Source organism: Sinocyclocheilus rhinocerous, unplaced genomic scaffold (genome assembly GCF_001515625.1).
Source record: "Sinocyclocheilus rhinocerous isolate Xijiao unplaced genomic scaffold, SAMN03320098_v1.1 scaffold364, whole genome shotgun sequence".
In the NCBI taxonomy this organism is placed as follows: domain Eukaryota; kingdom Metazoa; phylum Chordata; class Actinopteri; order Cypriniformes; family Cyprinidae; genus Sinocyclocheilus; species Sinocyclocheilus rhinocerous.
The window spans coordinates 788,958-810,373 of NW_015659024.1; the positions used below are offsets into that span (position 1 = coordinate 788,958).

Genomic DNA, 21,416 nt, shown 5'->3' on the forward strand with positions numbered 1-21,416 from the left:
GTCATTGTAATTATTCTGTCATGTAGAGGAGTTACTTACTGTACTCCACTTGGACTTGTTCAGTAGGAAACATTAAAGTTTAAAGGCTATTTTAGTGAAAATGACATTTATATAACCAAGACAGACATTATTAATGAAGTCAAGGCAGGTTTTTATATGTGTGAGTCACAAAAGGAGAGTATTAGCAGCTTGTTAATACTCCTTTTTTCCCATACAATGAAAGCTTACAGTGACTGGAGGCTGTCAAAATCTAAAATGCATTGTAAAAATGATAAAAAAGCACCATAAAACTAATACTTGTGTTCAATATACTATGTCTCCTGAAGCCATTTGAAAGCTAAGAAACAGATGAAAATGCATGTAGTTTTCTCAACTAAAAATCTCAAAAGTGCAATTGAGATTCAAGAGCTACTGATTTATTTTGCTTTTATAATATTTGTTGTTTGTCCTTGTTTTGTCCTTTTTTAAAGCTTTTTAGCTTGACAGTCTCTGGTTGTGATGTGTTTTCATTATATGGTTCATCGTATTGAATAGAGAATGTGAATGTCCTTCAAAATTTCTCTTTTTGTGTTCCACTAAGGAGAAAGTCATACGGTTTGGAAGAACATGAGACAGTAAATTTATGTCCAAACTATTTCTTTAAATGTTAGTTATTCATTAGATTACTGAATGAATGTATAAATTTTGTTCAATTCTAAGTTGTTTCCATAAGCTAGATAGATCCTTAAAAAAGCTCCAGGGAAACTGTGACATCAGTTTCCCTTTTTTAATTCAATTGTGGGCCAACATCCTGAGGATGCAGTCTGAAATAGCATGATGTGTTCTTCAGACGCCTTCACTGCAAGCTTCCAGGGTGGTATTACACAATTACTATGTAAACAGGAAAGTGAGCACTGTGTTGACTAATTAAGTGAACAATTGGAAATGAGGGAAACCACTCTCTCAACAACAACAGCTAAATATATTCATAGCCAACCGTAGTATAATTCCTTTGTTTTGCTCAGTTCTTCGAAAACGGCTTTATAGGACAAGGTTGCAAAATATCCTAATCCAGTTCATGACAATGAGTTGACACAAAAAAATAAAAAATAAGTACATAAAAATATGCAGTCAGTGTGCATTCAGAATTATTCGTCAGACTGCCTGAAAAGGTATTGGTCAATACTGAGTTGTGTTCACCTGTTTATTTGAGTCTTTCACCATTTTTATGTAGTGAAAAAAAAATTAAACATACATTCAAACGTATTGCCATTGTGTTCTCCATTACATTTTAACAGTTAGATTCAATTTGCCATATTAAGAACCATTTTCAAAGAACATGTTTTTTGTGAATTGGTTTGGTGTAAAAACCATAGACTGTATAAAAACATGGACGTAGTGTCCGTGACGTCACCCGTAGGTTTCTGAAGAGCATTTTTAAGCCTAATGTGGGCGGAGCGGGCCGCAGCCATCTTGGCAGCACGTCACTCCTGGATAATCGAAAATGGGCAAAGAGGCGGGACGTGGGTGGAGCTGGTTGCTGAAACCACGCCCACCTAGCTCAACAGTGGTGACAGCAGCGCAAATCCACCTGTCACTCAAGTGGCCACGCCCTTAATTATGCAGAACTTTAAGGCTTAATATAATTTAAACGGATGAGTTATTAAAAAATTGACACCCCCTCACAGCTGTCACGAAGGGTAAAATTAGCTATATAGACCAAAACCACTTTTTGTACCAGGCTGTAAACATTTTTCTGCTGTAAAGTTTACAGTCTCTAGTGGCCAATCGATGAATTGCAGTTTAAGTCACTTAAAGGTTGCGGAAGGTTGCCGCTTGCTTTAGCCACAGAAATTACTCTTCACTTATAAACTGTGACCAATTACAGCACTTAAAATATCCACTTTAAATTGATTTCATACTGTACATTTTCAAATCTAACATCTTGTTGCTGAAAAAAAAAAAAATTACCCAACGCTAGGGATGGGCGTATCGATCCTGAAGTATCGAAAGTATCGATACTTATTTAACAAAAAATGTAATGCATACAATATGCATTGAATAAGACGAATAACCAATGTTAGCGAATAACTGTAGGATAGAACTATTTTCCTGCTCATCTGAACACACGCAAATGATGCAAGACTAGGGATGTAACGATTAACCGCGAGCCGGTTGAAAATCGATTCAAATATGTGACGATTCAAATCGGTTGAGATGCTAAACAAATCGCGATTCATTTAGGGGTAGTTTAATCGAATCGAATCGTGAGTTGAGTGAATCGTTACATCCCTATGCAAGACAGAACTAATCAATCACAGAGAGCGTTCAACTCACTGCTGACTCTGTATTCAAACAGGGCTGCATTTCCCAAAAGTATCATAAGAAACCATTGATGCTTTTGGGAATGGCAGCCCAGAACAATCTGTATTCAAACAGGGCTGCATTTCCCAAAAGTATCACAAGAAACCATTGATGCTTTTGGGAACGGCAGCCCAGAACAATGCTTATTAGAGGACAGAAAAAAACATGTTTGAGTTATTTCACAAGAAACAAATTGAAATTGTAGCCTATAGTTTGTGCAATTACATTTATTTAAATTGAACGTTAAAAGTTCATATTGATCATGTTCTATTCTGTAATGTTAATAATATAAATCATACACTGTCAGAATAAAAAGATTGTATTTAATGCGTGCAACAGCCTTTCAGTGGCAGTCCCTTATGATAATGAACCATGATTTTACTAAAGTGGCCGTACTTCAACTATAGTATTAGTAGATTTCCATAATTACCACTACAGTAAACATATTTTAACCACGTGTAAACAAAAACATAACCTAATAAGTTGCAATTAAAGCGTATTGAATGTTAAAATGTGCTTCAAATATAAAGTCAAGTGGATATCATTACCCATTTTACTCTTAGTAATTTAATACATTTCATAATTCAAAAGTTTAGAAGTACCATATCGGTATCGACGATACTGGCCTTTAAAAGTATCGGTATCATATCGAAATAAGTGGTATCACCCATCCCTACCCAACAGAAAACAATATGCCCAGACCAAATACTGAATCCAGCCCATGTACTGAATTACTCTACTTTGATGCCAAACTCCCAATACTTGTTCATTTCTATTGTTCATAGAGCTTCCATGTTATTACAAAGTACTGTGAAAGTACCATGGTACAGAGATAGTCTCACATAATACCACGGTACTGAACGACTGCCTCTTATATAGCAGGCTATCAGCTGGTTTTTTTTTGCCATATTGATATACTGAGGCATTGACTGCCATTATTTAACCATAATCTCAATATGGCCAAAAATGGGTCCAAATGCTCAAGCAAATAAGCATCAACTTCTTCAACACTTAAGAATGTGCTTGAGAGAAAGCTGTCAGCACAAGTAGGCTATTTGTCATTTATCAGATTTCAAAAATGTATTATACTGCAATTTAATGCAACTCAATCATACAGAGACATTTTATTCCTCAGCTGGTCCTGTGGACACATCAGCACTCTTGTCTGATCCAAACTAACTACCATATTCGTAAACATTGCATGCATACCACATTTATAACATTTCAGGCTGTTATTGTTAATGGAATGTGAGAAGAGAGCACAAAGGCATCGATCACGCATGTCATTTATCAGATTTCACATTTCAAAAATGTATTATACTTCAATTTAATGCAACTCAATCATACGGAGACATTTTATTGCTCAGCTGGTCCTGTGGACACATCAGCATTCTTGTCTGATCCAAACTAACTACCATATTCGTAAACATTGCATGCATACCACATTTATAACATTTCAGGCTGTTATTGTTAATGGAATGTGAGAAGAGAGCACAAAGGCATCGATCACGCGCTGTATCTGTCACTCAGACCTGCACGTGCTCCGCCGGCCGAGCGATTCCCGCTCCGGCAGCACGTGCGCTAGCTTCAGCCCGCAGGCTACAGACAAAACGGCCATTTCTGACACAAAACCAGCGTAATTCACAAACAGCGCTTGATAATTCACCGTTTCATCGGATCATGTGAACAAAAGCGTTTATTTACATAATGTGCGACTCGCTTATTCCTGGCCCGAATGTTTGCATCCCGCTTCAAACGGTAGTCGGTGTGGATTAAACCAGGTTTTCTGGTCGGGCTGTGTCTCTTTGTTGTGTCAGATGCTGAATGACAAGGGCACACTCACTAGGCCACAACACATGAGCTACGTGGACACCCTGCATTCTGATAAAGCCTGTTTTCAGCCCCTCCTAAAGCCTTTCAGCCTGACCCGACACCTTATCCACTTTAAAAACAACAAACGAACACTTTCGCCGCAAGCTTTAGTCATGGTTGGTCGTGTTAAGTTTGTTTGTTTGACAACGTGTGTGTGTGTGTGTGTGTGTGTGTGTGTGTGTGTGTGTGGGGGGGAGGGGGCGACATCGTGTTTGATCCGCCAGCAAACAACAACCACATCATGACTTTACCACATTATTTCAACAGTGTCCGAGCACGGAAAGCTAACTACAGTCGGTGAATTGCGCCTAAATGTGCGAGAACGCCGCTCCTCTGCTCTGAAATGAGACGCGACGCGCCACGCGCCGCCACAGAAGCCGGTGCGATCACGAAGCGTCACTTTCACCGCGAACACAACCGACTCTGCCTTCATCGAATCTCAAGAGAACGTTCTCATACCTGTCAGTTAATATCTTGGATTATGTTGGGATAAATCCAGAGGGAAATGTACTGAAAGAGGATAAAGTGGCCAAATCCCGCCGTGTCTGCTATCTCACTCTTTTCAATAGGTCTGATGCAAAATGGCGGCGAAACTCATGCCGCGGGAGTTTTTTTTCCCGCTTCCGGTTGTACGGGGTTTCTCACGCAGCCATTGGAGGGTCACATTACACCATAGACTGTAGACTGCGTTCGGACTGGCATGCTGTCTCTCTGCGTACTGAATACTGCGCAGTATGCTGCTTACTGTTTCAGGCTAACTACTTACTGAACAAGCACAGTATGTATTGTATACAACCAAGTACTTTAAAAAAAAAACTGTTTCAGATAAAACAGTAGAGCTGCGTCCCCAATGCACTATACACTATATGTACTCAACCATGTAGTGTATGAATTTTGAGTTTATTTTGTCATTCATAATCGGAGTCTAATAGCCCCTCCCCCTTCGCAGTTGAGTGTCCAACGCTGCATCCGAAATTGCATACTTCCCTCCTATATAGCCTAGTAGGTGAAAAACAGTATGCGAGGCGAGTATTCTATATGAGATAAATGATGAGTTAAATCCCATTGATTAAACAGCAAGACTCGAAAATTCCAATTCGACTGTGAAAATCCTTAGTTGGGGACACCCCTAAATATTACCACTTTTATAAACTTACCTTACGGTGTTAGCTTGGTTTGAGACTATGTCCCGAGAGGATGTCTGAGTCACAGATGAAAATGGCTTATTATTGTAATACAGTAAGTAAGTAATACAGGTTTGAAACAACAAAGAGTGAGTAAATGATGACAGAACTTTCATTTTTGGAAAAATGGGCCCTTTAAGAAATAACTAATGAATTTAACTTGATGCATGAATATGCAGCTTTAAATAAATTTAAATGTACTTACATGACAAAAGATGCAGCGACCTGTTCCTGGTGGCTCTTTATCTGCATCTGACACAAACCAAATGGAGAAAAAGAGGAAAAATCAATGAAGTTCAGTGAAATATTGCATATATCAATACAAATTAAAATGTATTTTAGACACCTTTGAGAAGAGATGCAGCATGACTGCTAGGTTGATCCCTTACAACAGTGGTGTCCTGGAGGACCAACATCCAGCAGAGTTTATCTCCAGCCTGTCCACACGCCTGCCTGGCAGTTTGTGGTAATCCTGGAGACCTTGATCAGCTGCTTCAGCTGTACATTACTGGGGCTGGAGCTTAACTCTGCAATCAGGACTAGATGGCAATCAGTACTCAAAAGAGAGAAGAACAAACATTATGTTAATGGTTTAAAACTAAAGTTGAAAAAATGTAACGTTTCGTTACCTGTCAGCGCGGAGTTTACCGATGTCTAAGTTATCAGTTATGAACAGCCATACATTAATGATAACGAGATTTAATAAGCGTGTGTAGCCGAGGTATTGTTTAATGCTATATAAATCCTCGTTTATGTTGCTATTTAGGACTTTATAACCGACATTATACGAACTTAGCTCCATTATGTGTTGCTCGCTGTTATTAAGTACGTTAACGTTAATCAAAACAACAACAAAACAGCAAAGGAAAATAAACCAAATTGACACCAAAATGGTAAAATAATTACATTTAATTAATTCATGTGCAATTTGAAAGGATTATATTACAAGAGATTACCTCAGAAAACGATCTGAATGGGCTAGTCGGCCGTTATAACCGTTGGTCATTTAAAAACGCGACAAGCAACACTGATAATCAAAATAAAATATGTGTAATTTAATTCCTATTAATTAATTCACAACCATTTTGACGAATTTTACCAATTTTGATAGAAAATTCAGAAATTAACATATATAGGGCAAAACCGCTGTGGGCCCGCATGGGCTAACCCACAGGGGGCCCCGAGTGGGTTTAGTGTGGGTTTGCTCTGCCCACACTGTCCCACAGAAAACCCGCAGTGGGCCTGCGCGGGCATGTTTGCTGGGTAGTATGTCCGAATTCATAGAATTCGAAAAACAGTGGGCGAGGTATTCTGAAGTGCGCCTTTTGATGGACACTTTACTATCCCATGAGGCCACGGGAGAGGAGTTATGAAAGACAGTGAAATGCGCTACTCGCACTATTTATACTACAAAACATCATAGACTAGTGCATAAGTACGCAATTTGGGACGCACCCATAGGGCTCTGTCCCAACTGGCTCAAAAAGCCCTTGGTCTTTTTAACTTCACTTAGTCTGTGTTCGAAACGGCACACTAGCTTACAGCTTACTGCCCAGTACACAGTGTATACTACCTACTATTTTTTTTAAGAATAGTGTGTGAAACAGTATACAATAAGCAACAATTAGGTGGCAGATATTAGGTATATTAGTAGTTAGGTGGCAGCTATATCTTCAGTACTGTAGTACATTATAAAACTGTATGTAATAACATATTGCGTGTAAATTATCATATTTATTAATGTCATTAAATGGTTGTCGCCTTATTGGGACAATAAAGGCCTCCCTAGACCAATTTTGCTTGCATACTTTAAATATTACTTTTATTTGTTTATGTTATTTATATATTATATTACTGTAATATTATTATTATTATTTAATATCTTTGAAACAATCTGTACTGTATAAAGCGCTATAGAAAGGTGACGTCATTTGACTTGATCGGAAACGTGCCGTAGAGATTTATGTCCTACTAACGATATAGTTTTTAGATACAGAGCAATAGTTTGTAGTTTACAGTAACAAGTATGTAAGTACATATAAAAGTGTTACATTTATAATTACTATCCCAGTTCACTCACGCATTTGAAGATGAAACGTCACGTGGAGCGCGTTGCGTTGTGAGCATTGATGCATTCATCAGATTTCAGCAAATGCAGCAGGTAATCCGGGAATTCCATGCATACAGAAAATTCACATGCTATTCACAGTATACACATAGCATACACGGTAACAAAAAAAAATCTGTGACATTTACGGTAAAATACCGGCAGCTGTGGTTGCCAGAACTTCACAGTAAAAAATATGCTAGCAACATTTTAGGTTTTACAGACTTAAATTAAATTCACAATAAAATACCTTATTTCATTAACTGATGTAATATTAATAAACCAGCATATTGAAGTACTACTAATAATAATCTGTTTTGAACCATTGTAATGCACTGATAACCACCAAAAACTGGTGGTGATGAGAAAGTCACATGATGAACCAAAGCTCATCACAAACAGCTTTTCTTCAAGCTGAGGAGGGCAATACTTATATATAGAAGGTGCACAGTCTCATTCACACAAACACTAAACACCATCATGGTAACACACATGATACTGAAATAATGCAATAACATTAATTTAACAACATTAGATGTAAGATAAAACCCTAATGTACACAACTGATAAGAAAAAAAACTAAGAAACAGTTATTTCAACAACAAAAAAAACCCATCAAATATGAAGTGTCATGCAGGGAATTCTGGGAGTGTCAATTTACGGTTTTTCACTGTAAATTATACAATGGCTTTTTTTTTCACTTCCAAAAACTGCATTTTTAACAGTATTTTACTGTAAAATTCCATTAAATGTAATTACATTTATTCACCGTATATAGTATGGAAACTTACTGTTAACCAATTAACAGGTTTTTACTGTAGCATTTTTACAGTCTTTTACTGTTAAAATCACAATAATTTTTTACAGTGTACTGCAATACAGTAGGAGTTGTATGGTAGTGTATAGTAGGTCATCCGGGTATTCCATGCATACAGAACATTTGCATACTATGCATACATACTGGATACTGAATAAATAGTAAGAGTAGTATGATATTTAGAACACAGCATATGTTTAACAGCTACTGCTTCTTGAAGCTTCAAAACATCAGTTAAATTCAGAATCTTTTGTGCACGTGAGGCTTCGTTATGTCATACTGCTTCTGGTTTTAACTGTAGGTGTATTTTTAATTATCTGAATGAATTATCATAATACTATACTTGTATAATACAGCAAGGCACACCCTGCCCAATAACATACAAAAGAAGCACTATACATTAATAAAAGTACACAAATGGTACAGAAACGTCATTTTAGAGGTACTTAATTAGTTGTAGATTACATTTAATAGATTGCATTTTCTTGCAAACATCTGCAATCAGTTTATAAAAGGTGTAATCATTTGTAACCAACTGGTTCAATTGATTCAGAGCTTCGAAAAGCTTCGTTTCTCCCATCACTATGTACCCTAGCTTAGACATAAAAACCGTAGTGTACTTCGGGCTACAGTGAATGTATAACAGCTAAGGGGCGTTGTTAGGCACGATGCGATATTCCATATACGTAGTAAGGTTTCACAAAATAAAACAGAGCAAATAAAGTGTAATGATATTAATAAAAACAGTATTCTTCCGCTAAACAATGTAGTTCCTCAGAAACGGTTGTGGTTCCAACAAAGTGGTTGCCAAGCAACACACAAATGTAAACAAAGGTGTATGTTTGTAGTGTAATTTACAACAGCTTCGAACGTGGCTCAGCCAATCAGAATCAAGGACCGGAACACTCCGTTTTATAATATTCAATACTTTGCTTGTATTAAGGGCGTTGTGCAATAAGGTGGTAATAGCGCCTTTAGCACGACGGGACACAACAATGTTTGGCGAAACTACTGTCTTCGACCGTTAATATTTAAACTTTCAGAAAGCAACAACTAGAATGAGATGTTATATATGTTTATGCTTCTAACAATACTTATTTAGAAAATACGAATTATTTCTTGTTTACAATACGTCAAGAAAGAGTTCTGTCGCTATACGGAAGTGAAGTCGCTGGCTGAGATTCTACCGGAAATACGTAAGCAGTGTTCGTGCATAGAGTCTATTCTAATGTTAGCTCACTTACACAATGAACATTTACAAAAGGATCTTGTTTGTTATGGAACTGTTACATAAAATCATAACAACACTATTTTCCTAAGAGGTTTCATCCTGTGAAGTAATTGTACTGATATCAAAGCACAGAGTGCTATAATTCACAATAATCAGCAGTCCGTGGGCAAGAGCAGCTGTGTAACTTGCATCATTTGTATCAGTACCATGACTGGAATATCTTGATTAATGATTTAAAAGATAATACTTAATTATGTGATTCAAAAACTTTGTCCAGCAATGACCACTTTGGTGTCTTTTTACCAAAAACACGTCTTTACTGATTTCTTTTCCTTTCTGTTACGTCATCACACCAGTAGATGGCGACAGGTGAGTGACTCTCAGAGTGAATATTACCAAGGATGGATAACTACATTAACATAAATAGCAATTAACAAATATCACAACAATGCATCATGAACAAACATGAATTAAAAAATGGTACATTCATAAATTGTTGTCAAAATTAAAATACATTAACATCAAAAACTTAACATTTCAAAAACTTAACCTTACAGTGTTACCTTTCCTTTTAAAGACACAGTCGGAATAAAACTGGGGGATGTGAAATTCACTGAAAACCAAAGATCTCTACAGAGGACATAAATGCATGTTATGAGCCGCAAGAGTGTAATTAGTTAATTAGTACAGGGCTAAAGGCCCTAGTGTTTCTTTCTGATGGGGAAGTTAAGTCATTTTTATATAGCAAAAAGCAAAGGAGTTATATAAAAATACAAACAATGGATATTTTAATGTGAGATTGACTTTGAATTTACAAACATCTATCATTTAAATCAGTTTACTGTCGATAACATTTACTTTTAAGAGAATTAGAAGATTTTTAATACAATTTTTGTAGTTTTTTTTTGTATTCTAAAGTGTTCCAGACAAAGTTGTTTTGAATAAGCACACAGCATATATAGATATGTAGACTGCTCTGAAGTTCAATGCAAAAGCACTAACAGCAGGCGTCTGCTAACAGAGAGTTGCTGAAGCACGTCACTGCGTGATCTTCCTCCTGGTGGCGCTGTGCGGTTGTTTGGGAGGTGGTGGTCTGCTCTTGATGTTCTGGCACTTTGGGATGTGTCTCTCTGCCGGCCCTGGGGCAAATCTGCGGCCACAGTGAGGGCAGCTAACATATTCTGGGTTCAGGTTCGAGACTGACTGTGGTGGCACACTTCCTTGACCCTGACGCATGGTTTGAATGAAGGCCTCGTGTTTCTGTCGCCAATTATTCTTCTTGAGCTGTGGATAAAAACAGTAAGACATCAGTAAAGACACGGGTAGTACACAGAAAAGCGGTGTCATGAAGTACACATTACCACAAAACACAGATAGTCCTTTAGGAAATTGCAGATGACAAATAACATCATGACTATGTTTATTTACCAAGGTCAATATGCAGGTCAATTACAGTCAAATTTGACTTAAATTTGAGTCTGTTCCTCACACTATCATATCAATTAAGAAGACTTCTTTAGTGTACAAATCATTCATTTATGATCATTCAAATGCAAATGTGTTTTTGTTGAGTATCATATTTGGTCGATCAGGCTTTTATGGCTCATATAGTCTGATATAGTGAGAAAATGGAGGGAAAAAACTGCTGTTTTATTCCGAGACTCAAAAATATGCTATTTAGTGCAGATGCTGATATATTTATATGATGAAATTCTGATGCTTGTAATGTAAATCAGTGAGATCTTTATAACAGTGCAGCAGATACTGACATAAAATTATCTAAATATCAGTCGTCTCTATATCTCCAGTAATCTGTCTCAGTAAGATGAGATTGAAATGATCCAAACATATAATGCAATGAAATCCAGTGCTGATTGAGAGCTGAAGAAATAAAGGCTCCTCAGAAGATGTGAGATGTTCTGGAGGCTTGTGAAGATCATTCCTCCGCTGAGGAACAGTGAAAGTAAAGCTTCTGGAAACAAACGCTCCTCAAAAGATCCTGAGGATCAGATTTGAGACTCTAAAACATGATTGATGGAGAATCAAGTAAAGCTGAGCTGCTTCAGTCCAGTAAGTGTTCATCTGGAGATATTACTGCAGTTATTCTGACCTTTACTTGATCAAAATCAGTCAAGATTTGACACGAGAAGCTCCAGCTGAAGCTGGACGTTTGTACAATTACACTAAAAGTACACTAAAAATATGAACTATCAGTAAAGTTGTGCTCATCTTGATCATTTAGAGGCCTTTGCGTCTCAAATATGATACAGCAGGCTTTATAGAGTTAAAAGAAAGCATCTTACTTCTGGCGTTTTGCTCCTGCTGTTGGTTTTCATGAACTCCTCGAGGTCTGTTCCTTTGGCTCTGTACTGTGACATGTCGAATATCTTGCGCTGGGGCCGCTTTTTCTCACACACCCTCTTGTGCGTCTCCAGACGGTCTCGTGCGAAGCACCGATGGCACACGTCACACGGGATCACGGGATTCTCCTCCAGACTGAGCTCCAGGCGCTTTCCTCTCTGTCTGGGGTTTCTCTCCGGGACGGCCTCCTTCGTGAGTTTCGATGCGAGTCGATACAAACCGTCTTTATGTTCTCTCCTCTCATGCTTGAGGTGAGATCTGTCCCTGCTCTCAGAGTCAGATAGATTGGGTTTTCTCACGTCGCAGTGTTCTTCGTCTTCATTGTGCAAATAGAGGTTCTGCGTTGCCCTTCTTCTTCTGACATTGTCCCATCCCATGTTTTGCCTGTTACTCATTTCCCGGCTCCTGTGTTTTGCTGTGTGCTCGTACTCATCCCACTCTCTCATTTCCTCCAGCTTGTGAGCCTTCGCCATCTCTAACATCAATGGTTGTTGTCCCCATTTTGCACTGTCTTTGCTCCTCTCCAGCTGGCTACCATGTGTCCCTCGCTCCCATTCCCCCCATCTTTCCATATCATCTCTGAATTCCCACTTTTCATTCCCATATCGGTCCCTCTCCTCAGCCCAGTCGCCGTATCCACTACTATAGAACCTGTTGTCCTCCTTTAGCTTTTCCGAATATCTTTTATTCCTCTCATCTCTCTTTGCACTGTCCTTCCTCTCTTTTTGGACTCTTCTCAGAGTCTCCTCTGCTTTGAAAATCTTCTCCTGGAGCACCTTCTCCTTAGAGTGGATTTCCTTTGACAGCCATGTTTGTGCTTCAAGCCTCTGTTCACGGTCCATATCGCTCTTTGTCTGATTTGTTCTCCCTATTAGATTAAGAGCGTCTAGTTTCCTTACGACCTTCTGCTGGTGTCTAACAGCCGCCTGATCCGTCAGACACGAGTAAAGTCTCTCCTGATGTTCTGGTTTCGTGACGTTACTCAGGCTGTACGCTCTCTTGTGAAGGACTGGTTTTAGAGGGAATAATTTGTCTGATGCTCTCCGTGAAGGAACGTATTCACTCCGCTCCTCCAGATGTATGTGTTTCATCCTATGGATGTTGTCTGGATGTTGCCAGGGTTGTTGTCTCTCTCTCGTGGAGCTCATCGTTCCCTCTTGGTTTTCTAGAGCATGCGGTCTGTAGTTGGGATGAGCTCCTGAGGGACTGCGCTGTCTGCTCATGCCCTCTCTGTGCAGGTACGGCAGTTTTGTTGATACGGTCTCTTTTTCCCAGAAATGCTGCGTGAATTGATGGTGTGGCATCGTTTGCATGTCTATGCAGCGTGTAAATCTCTGAAACAGCTTCAGTAGGAGCCGATCGTCTAATAACAGCTTCAGTCAACCTGGGGTCAACACATAGACATGTCTTTACAAATAGTCTAGGTGTAGATTGTTTCTGTTTCTTCTAGCTAGCATATATTTACATTACCTGGGTCTAAAAAAAAGCTAGTCATTTGCTGGTCTCATACTTTTTTTTTTTTAGGCAAAACCATTGTTTTTTTTATTTATTTATTTATTTATTTTTCTTCCTGAACGTTTGACAGTATTTCCTGATTTATGGAGTGATAAAAAAGAGATTTAAAAAATCTCTGTACTGTGAAAACCTTTAACTTTTAATCAAACGAGAATTTTAAACCTGGCTTTATCCAATGTTCAGATTTCAGTTTTGGAAATATATGCAGATTAGAGCAATATTTAATTTGGATGTTTAAACATAATATTACCGATATTACCGAGAGTATGGTGATATACGGGCTATCTGTTAAAGGTTTCACCTTATTGACTAGTTTAAAATCCTCTTAACCCTCTTGGTTTAATCAGCACATTTTCATAAGCACTTGGACATTAGCCTAAAGATATTTAATATCTATGTAGCTTCAAACTTACCGGCTTGTGCTTTCTGTGAATGTAAACGGGTTCAGTGAGATCAATGTTTGAAGAGTTGTGTTTACACTCGTTGCTTAGAAACAAGACGACGCGGATTTCCTGCACATTTACCATTGGCTAGTTGCGTCAGACGTCGTGCCGTAACCCGGATGTCCGACGCGATGTGATGATGATGATGCTGCTGCGCATGTGCCGCTTCATGAGCAACACAGTAAGTTGCTGCTTCACGTGTGAAATAAACTGCATTTGAAACGCCAGTGAAGTCGATTTGACTGCGGATTTCAGAAAGCAGAGAGCCTTTTATTATCGTCCATCTGCCGGTACGTTATACAGTGCGCATCTCATGGTTCTGAATGGAGATGCTGTGGTCTGAGCTCTTATAATGATTGCTTGAGGTCAGTGGTTTGTGTTTCAGGTGATCATGTCCTCTGAAGAGCTGCTGTGTGTAGATTATGAGGTGTTTGGGAGGGTGCAGGGCGTGTTCTTTCGGAAATACACACAGGTAATGTAATCGTATCGTGTATAGGGGCAAGTTGTCACATGATTTCTACATTAGAGGCGTGTGTGTGTGTGTGTGTGTGTGTGTGTGTCTCTTAAACATCACAGTGGCATCAGCAGAATGCATGAAGAGATACTAATGTGTCTTAAATGCAATGTAAGTGGAAAGTGTCTGCCAAATGTATAAGTGCAAAGTCTTGACTATAGAAACCGATTGAACATTTTCACTGCTATTGCTCATGAAATATGTGTCAATATGGTGTTGTACACACAAGAAGAGCCTGCTGCATATAGTTTAAAATATGAATTACTATCTAAAGTTACTGTTTCTAAGATTTAATGGCTTTTATTTTAAGCTAGTTATAAACAGAGCAATTATGAAACATAAAACATTTAGGAAAACAGTAAAAAATATATGAAAGGTAACACAAAAATGTTAAACTGTTGTTGTGGCCAACAGTTACTGTGAATAATAAATTGTGTAGAATTACAACACATAAACCCACAACCTGTCCTGACCAGATATTTCTTAAAAATAATCTTGTCCTGTGAACACAGTTCAACATTTGGTTAAAATCTGCCTTCATAACAGAATCCACATTATAATCTCGACATTAACCTTATTTACTTTTTAGATAGATTTTCCAGGTATTTATTTTCCAGCGTTTCTTTAGTATCTTGATGGCACTGCAATTTGATTGAATGGCTTTGTAAATTTAGTTAAAGTTTTAGTAATTTTGTTGTGTGTTTTTGTCATTTTGAGTGTTTGTGTTTTTTTAAAATGTCTATATTTGTATTGTTTTTTCAGTTTTAGTTAGTTTAGTACATCAAGTTTTTTTTTATTATTTCAAGTGAATTTCAATGTTTTTTATGGTTTTAGTTTTACTTCGTTATAATAACCCTGATCCCCTCCCGTCCAGCCGCCTCATATGTTTGTTTTTCTCATTGAATGAGCTGTTATACTCAGAAAAATGTCAGATTACAGACGTAAATGGGTAGCTAAAGATGTTTCATGTTGACTTTAATCTTGTTTTGTGTTCTTCATGTGTTTGTCAATTTTTTTTAGGAATTAAATATTGTTATATTTCAATTTCTGTACATTTATTGATACTATTAATCAGTGTCTTTTTAAGTAATTTTTATGTTCTTAAATAATTATAAACCTTTCAAAGGAAACTCCATGTAGAGCACTTTGCGTTGTACAGTGCTGTGTTGATGTGTGTGTGCGTGTCTGTGTGTGTGTGTCTGTGTGTGTTGTGTTTGTGTGTGTGAGTGTGTGTGCGTGTGTGTGTGCGTCTGTGTGTGTGTGTGCGTGTGTGTGTGTGTGTGTGTGCGTCTGTGTGTGTACACTGATGCTGGGACGGTTCGAGGGCAGCTGCAGGGTCCGGCCTCCAAACTCCAGCAGATGCAGCAGTGGCTGCAAACCACCGGCAGCCCTCAGTCACGTATCGCCAAAGCAGAGTTCAAGAACGAGCGGCCCGTCGACAAACTAGACTTCAAGGATTTCAAAGTTGTTCGCTAATGACAGAACAACTCAATTAGTATTTATTTATTTATTTTTGACCTATTGTTCTTATTGACATTATATAACCTCTGTTCTATAATTTCAGAGTTCTGTGTTCTGTGTTCTGTAAAACACTCTCCTCCTGATGTAATAAATAATATAATAGACTTAATGTCCAGCCCTGTTTCTTCAGTGCATTTCTGTTTTATCATGGCTTCGCTTTCATTCACACATTATTGTGTTTCTTTATTTCAAAATGTAATACATGGTAGTTTTGTTTTGACAAGAAACGTCTTAAAATGCAACAATAGCGTTGACATGATAAATTATGTAACAGTTATGTGAAATCTAAAAGTAAAGCATAATTTCTGTAATTTTCAAATAACTATATACCAGATCAATTTGTGAAATTATGCATGATGTATTTTTTGTAGTTTAATATCAACAATGTATAAATGAAAATGAATTAGTAAAGGAGGGTTTAAATGTGTGTCCTTCCAGTACAATAACATCATTTTCATGTGTCGCCTGCACAGTAATAATGGTAATTTTGCATTATTTCTATTAAAGTTCTATAATATTTGAGGTATGTGCTCAAGCTTAATCCATTTCAGTATCAGGAAAAACCTTATGTACAATTAGACAAAAGTCTAAATTATCTGGTAAAAGCCAAAAAATACAATTTAAAAACTTCTAAAACACAAAAAGAAGTACAATCGGGGATAAACGATAAGGTTTATCTCTGCTGGCCCTTGACTGGATTTTTATTTCCCATACCAATATTCACTTGCTCTCCAAAAAAAAAGAAAAAAAAAATATTATTCATTATATATGTAAGAAAGAAATCTTTTTTTTTTTTTATAAAATATTAAATAGAAAAAAAAATAAAAGGCCTACTGCAATAGCTGTAAATTATTTGACCTACTTTTGATATAAAAATGATAGCATACAATGATTTGGTTCTCATTTTCAGTTCACTTTCATACTAATCAATTGTCCTGCGTTTCCCAAAAGCAGCTAAGTTCCGTCGTTACCAATAGAGTTAAATGGAACTAACGAGCATAGTTAGCTAACTAAGTTTTTGGGAAACGCACCCCTGGTGGGTTAGTACTAAACTCAGGTGCTTCCACAGTGATTTATCACTAGAGGTCGCTGAATGACCCATCGTCAGATGCTGCATCACATTGCCAACAGCTACTGTATATTGGAAAATCACCAACACTGTAAATTGCTGTCAGTGTGAAAACACCTTTACATGAAGGAGATACTGTAGCTTTATCTCATCACTCCTGGTTTGTGGACAATCAATGTTATACGAGATGCAGCACACATGTCTGCCCACTTTTTGATTGTCAAGGTTGCATCCCTACTTTTTGACAAATTATTATTATATTTAAGTGTTTTGTTTTGCCTGGTTGTGTGAAGAACAAATACAAGTCCTCTAAATATCATATTGCTCCAGGAGAGAAATCTGCACAGATCAAGCAGCGTTTACAAGCCAAAACAGTCTAAAACAGCTCTAAACTAATATGTGTGTGGATTTTGATGTGAGAGACTTTTTCACTGGAGGAAGAGTTATTGTGGATTATGGACTCGTGTTTTAGTTAAAAACATCTTAATGCTGGATGTGTTTCAGCTTTTGTCTTCTCCAGATGTTAACTGATGGACTGGAGTGCTGTGGATTACTTGTGGATTATTGTGATGTTTTTATCAGCTGTTTGGACTCTCATTCTGACGGCACCCATTCACTGCAGAGCATCCATTGCTGAGACACTGATGCAATGCTACATTTATACAAATCTGATGAAGAAACAAACTGATCCTGATCTTGGATGGCCTGAGAGTGGGTGAATCTTCAGCAAATTTTCATGTCTGGGCAAACCATTCCTTTAAGTTAGTTAGCATTGGATTGTGGTTCCATGTTGGCAGCTATACAGTACAACCATGTGTTTATGTAAAAGTTGTGTACATATTTCAGCACTATAGTATTGCTTAGAAACAAGTAACACTAATTATCCCACTGCATCAACAAAACTAAGCGCGTCGTTTGAGGACTGGATCTCTGCAGGCTTATTTCCTCTCTTGAGTAAATTAAATTTAGATTTTGTCTGAAGGTACATCATGATGTGGCACTGTCCATAAAACATGCATCTTGCTCGTATGCCATGTTTCATGTGTACATCGGGCAGCGTGTCTGGTATTCTCCCAGAACCAGGACTCAAGGATGAATGGATGTATTGTGAAAGAGCCAAACATTCCAGGAAATGAGAGTTCCCCCCCCCCCGACCTCAGTCTCCTTCCAAAGCCTGGACGGGACGCTTATTTTCTACAGGAGCTTTTTTAAGTCCCAACCAACCATATCGATGCCTGCACCAACTATGAGACCGAATCCATTTGATGACGCCAGTACTATAGCAAATGGCTGAAGCTTGTGCTTCCTAAGGGCTTAAAACATCACTTGTCATTATTAGTGGAGCAATCAGATGTTCATAAGCAGTGTTGGGGGTAACGCAGTACAAGTAACGCGAGTTACGTAATCAGATTACTTTTTTCAAGTAACTAGTAAAGTAACGCATTACTTTTTAATTTACAAGAGAATATCTGAGTTACTTTTTCAAATAAGTAACGCAAGTTACTTTTTTTTCTTCAAATTTATTGATTGGCAGCTCTCCTGCCCCAATGTTGAGAGAAATCAGAAGATGTTACTGTAGTTCTAAAATTATTATGAATATGCATTAATTCATCTCACTCACAAAAAAAAAACACAGTTCAGTATTCCTCAAAATGAATAAAAATAATGCAACTCAGAATCCATTCTATTAATCAATGTCTTTGCTTCTGAGCTTCGATGATCCAGTTCAACCGTAATAAGCACAAATTACTCTAGACAAACATTTGTGTGTTTTTTTTTTTGCTGAAGTGTGTTGAAATTTCTTCTTCTGCATTCTACTGTACGGACGTACATGTACTTTCCCTTCAGCCTGAGGCTTATTCATTTCACTTTTGGTGTGAAAAGGCTTTTATATTTGCCAAAAATAGAACTTTTTATTTTAAAAACAAACAAGCAAGCCCTGTCCAGATTTAAAAAGTAACACAAAAGTAACGTAATTAGTTACTTTTTATGGAGTAACGCAATATTGTAACGCATTACTTTTAAAAGTAACTTTCCCCAACACTGGTCATAAGAAACATGGTGACAATAGGCTATATTATTGGTAGGTGGAGGTATAAACTTGTGGTGCCTGACATGCCAATGATACAAAGATTTTATAAACCATTTTTATAAACTTAATTTATAAACCATTTATAGGCCTACTACTCAGTATTTCTTTTAGTTACAGTATGTACTTTTTTGATAAAAAACCTTTTATATATATAAAAAAAAACATAAAATCCAATCATGTTATTAATGAGAGTGCAAAAAATTTTTTATTTCAAAACTTGACTTTACTCAAATTATACTTTGATAAGCCTATAATAATAATTTGTATTTCACAGCTGTCGGGACGGATTTCGCGGGAAATTTCGCGAGTGACTCACGGCCAGAGTTTCTTTTTTCTGCGACCTGACTCACGGGCGAATGATGTGAGTGAGTTGAGAAAAAACGTTGGCCATGGATGAGTTGTAAAAACAAAGAAACCGCTATTTTTTTGTCCATCGCTCTGATAAGATGTCCTATACTTTGAACCACATCATCCGCGCAGAGCCGAAGCACAACAACAATGTTCCTCCGCGAGACCCATGCAGTACTACTTCTTAACCGCTGGAGGGCCAGACGTTACATTGTGTATTCTTTCTTTATTTATTTAATGGAACAGTTTATTGCAACTTTAGACCAAAAACAAACAAAAAAAACGTTATGTGTTAAGTGTCATATTTGACATCATGGAGCTCTGGAAATAGTACTAACAATATAATATCAAAGTTATTCTTAACTTTACTTTAATAAAATTAGTAAAGATTTGCAGTGAAAAGACATGTAAAGCATGTGTCAGACGACTGACGGCATGTAGATTGTGAGCAACACGTTAAACAGCAAAGTTTTGATCATAATGAATCAAATTGATCAAATTTGGCTATCAAATATGAAACAGTAGGCTTTATAGGGTTAAGATCATTTCATAGTATTAGTCAAACCTTAGACCATATATTTCCATCATTAATGTACAAGATGTTTACAGACTAAAGAGCTGTATGTTATATATATACACACACACACACACACACACACACACACACATATATATATATATACATTCATTTCTTCCTGTCACTCCAGTTCAACTTCTTGTCCAATTCAATTCAAATTCACACTCACGAAGCGAAAGATATTCACGGTAATTTTTTACAGTGATAGGCTATATGTGAATACCGAATTGTACTAAAAAGAGCTGCTTCATCGTCAGATTTTTACATCATAGGCTACGCATTCACTCATTCTAAAAAAAGACAATAATCTACCTTTTTGCTTTAATGCCACAATAGCCTATACCTTCTGGAATGTTCAGGGTTACGTGAATAACATAAGAATAGAACACATTAGCATTTTGCATTCAAAGAAAAACATGCTGTAAAATCTTTTTTTTCCTATACAAATTACACACATGCCATTCCACATAGGCTACATTTGTGGTTCACTGGAAAAAATGTCATAATGCCATAATCGGTGGTTATACACTGGGTAGGCTATGGAACCTTAGTAATGTTTTGCTGTCTGCGCATTTGTGCTACTGACAGGAGTCCAGAGGAAAACGCAAATGCACTGCACAAAACCCAAAGCAGCAGCAGCTTCAGTCCAGACACACGCTCAGCACTGGAATCCCAACACGTAGTTATCCTTATATGGGCATTTTCCTGTTTGGCAGTGTTACGTCACTGCGTGACGCGCGAGCAGGTGCAGATGATGAGTCTGGAGGGGTCAGGAGAAAGAGACGGCACATTAAATATACATTTCATTATATGCGACTGCAACACGCATTAACGAAATATATAATCATTGATTAAAAAAAAGTAGCAGAGTTGGTCCAATATCCGTTTTGTCTTTCTTTCACTGCCTCATTTTCACATAGACTACTTTGTAACTGAATTATACATGACATATAGGCCTACATGATATAATATGCATCATAATTATACATAACATGGCAACACAAGACCTGATCAGATCAAAATATAGTGTCGAATATTTAGGTGAGCATCAGTCTGCATGAAATGATCTCGTTTTAAAGTACGTCATATGCATAAGTCATGCATAATTTATAAGGACGTTATGCATGTCTTTATGCATATCAGGGTCCATCAGAACTTTATGAATGAATACGTGACACGGACCACAGTTCGTCCTCACAGGGGTTATCGATTCCCTGCGCGCAGCTTTACTACAATAACCTCTGTTTCACTCGACATTTTAGTTCAGTGTGGACTAAACGATCATATGCGCGAGTGTGCTCAGAAAGCGCAGTTTTCCCCGCGTGCGGAATGGTACGGACCGTTTCATTCATAAAACCCAGGCGGACTATAAATAAGCGCTCGCGGAGCTGAGTGTCACTGACCAGGTTTATAAACCTGGAG

General features: G+C 37.6%; 3 protein-coding genes across 4 annotated transcripts in view; 1 reads left to right on the top strand and 2 right to left on the bottom strand.

The window, feature by feature from the left end:
• syncripl (synaptotagmin binding, cytoplasmic RNA interacting protein, like) overlaps positions 1 to 4,826 on the bottom strand; it is a 34,999-nt gene extending 30,173 nt beyond the window's left edge. Inside the window, exon 1 of the mRNA XM_016531849.1 lies at positions 4,675 to 4,826. The gene's annotated coding sequence lies outside the window, so the exon portion shown is untranslated. The remainder of the gene's footprint in view (positions 1 to 4,674) is intronic.
• Positions 4,827 to 10,120: 5,294 nt separating this feature from the next.
• zc2hc1c (zinc finger, C2HC-type containing 1C) lies at positions 10,121 to 13,918 on the bottom strand. Of its 2 annotated transcripts, none has more exons than XM_016531852.1 (3): positions 13,844 to 13,918; positions 11,858 to 13,299; positions 10,121 to 10,838 (listed from the first exon to the last, which is right to left on the bottom strand). In XM_016531852.1, exons 2-3 carry the CDS (start codon positions 13,226 to 13,228, stop codon positions 10,593 to 10,595), a joined length of 1,617 nt encoding a protein of 538 aa, XP_016387338.1. In that variant the 5' UTR covers positions 13,229 to 13,299; positions 13,844 to 13,918; the 3' UTR covers positions 10,121 to 10,592. The 2 variants fall into 2 exon arrangements, with proteins under 2 accessions (XP_016387338.1, XP_016387339.1); XM_016531853.1 differs by having other exon boundaries at positions 11,858 to 13,265; positions 13,835 to 13,916.
• A 10-nt stretch (positions 13,919 to 13,928) lies between these two features.
• Positions 13,929 to 16,017, top strand: acyp1 (acylphosphatase 1, erythrocyte (common) type). Its single transcript, XM_016531835.1, has 3 exons — positions 13,929 to 14,054; positions 14,259 to 14,351; positions 15,672 to 16,017. Exons 1-3 carry the CDS (start codon positions 14,010 to 14,012, stop codon positions 15,861 to 15,863), a joined length of 330 nt encoding a protein of 109 aa, XP_016387321.1. The 5' UTR covers positions 13,929 to 14,009; the 3' UTR covers positions 15,864 to 16,017.
• The last annotated feature ends 5,399 nt before the right edge of the window (positions 16,018 to 21,416 follow it).

Excerpts from the sequence above, each read along its gene's own strand:
- zc2hc1c (XM_016531852.1), bottom strand. The coding sequence starts at position 13,228 with ATGCAAACGATGCCACACCATCAATTCACGCAGCATTTCTGGGAAAAA. Across the intron at positions 10,839-11,857 it reads GCAGGAGCAAAACGCCAGAA|CTCAAGAAGAATAATTGGCG; the intron begins GTAAGATGCTTT and ends TTTTATCCACAG.
- acyp1 (XM_016531835.1), top strand. The coding sequence starts at position 14,010 with ATGATGATGATGCTGCTGCGCATGTGCCGCTTCATGAGCAACACA. Across the intron at positions 14,055-14,258 it reads GCCGCTTCATGAGCAACACA|GTGATCATGTCCTCTGAAGA; the intron begins GTAAGTTGCTGC and ends TTTGTGTTTCAG. Across the intron at positions 14,352-15,671 it reads GGAAATACACACAGGTAATG|GTGCGTCTGTGTGTGTACAC; the intron begins TAATCGTATCGT and ends GTGTGTGTGTGT.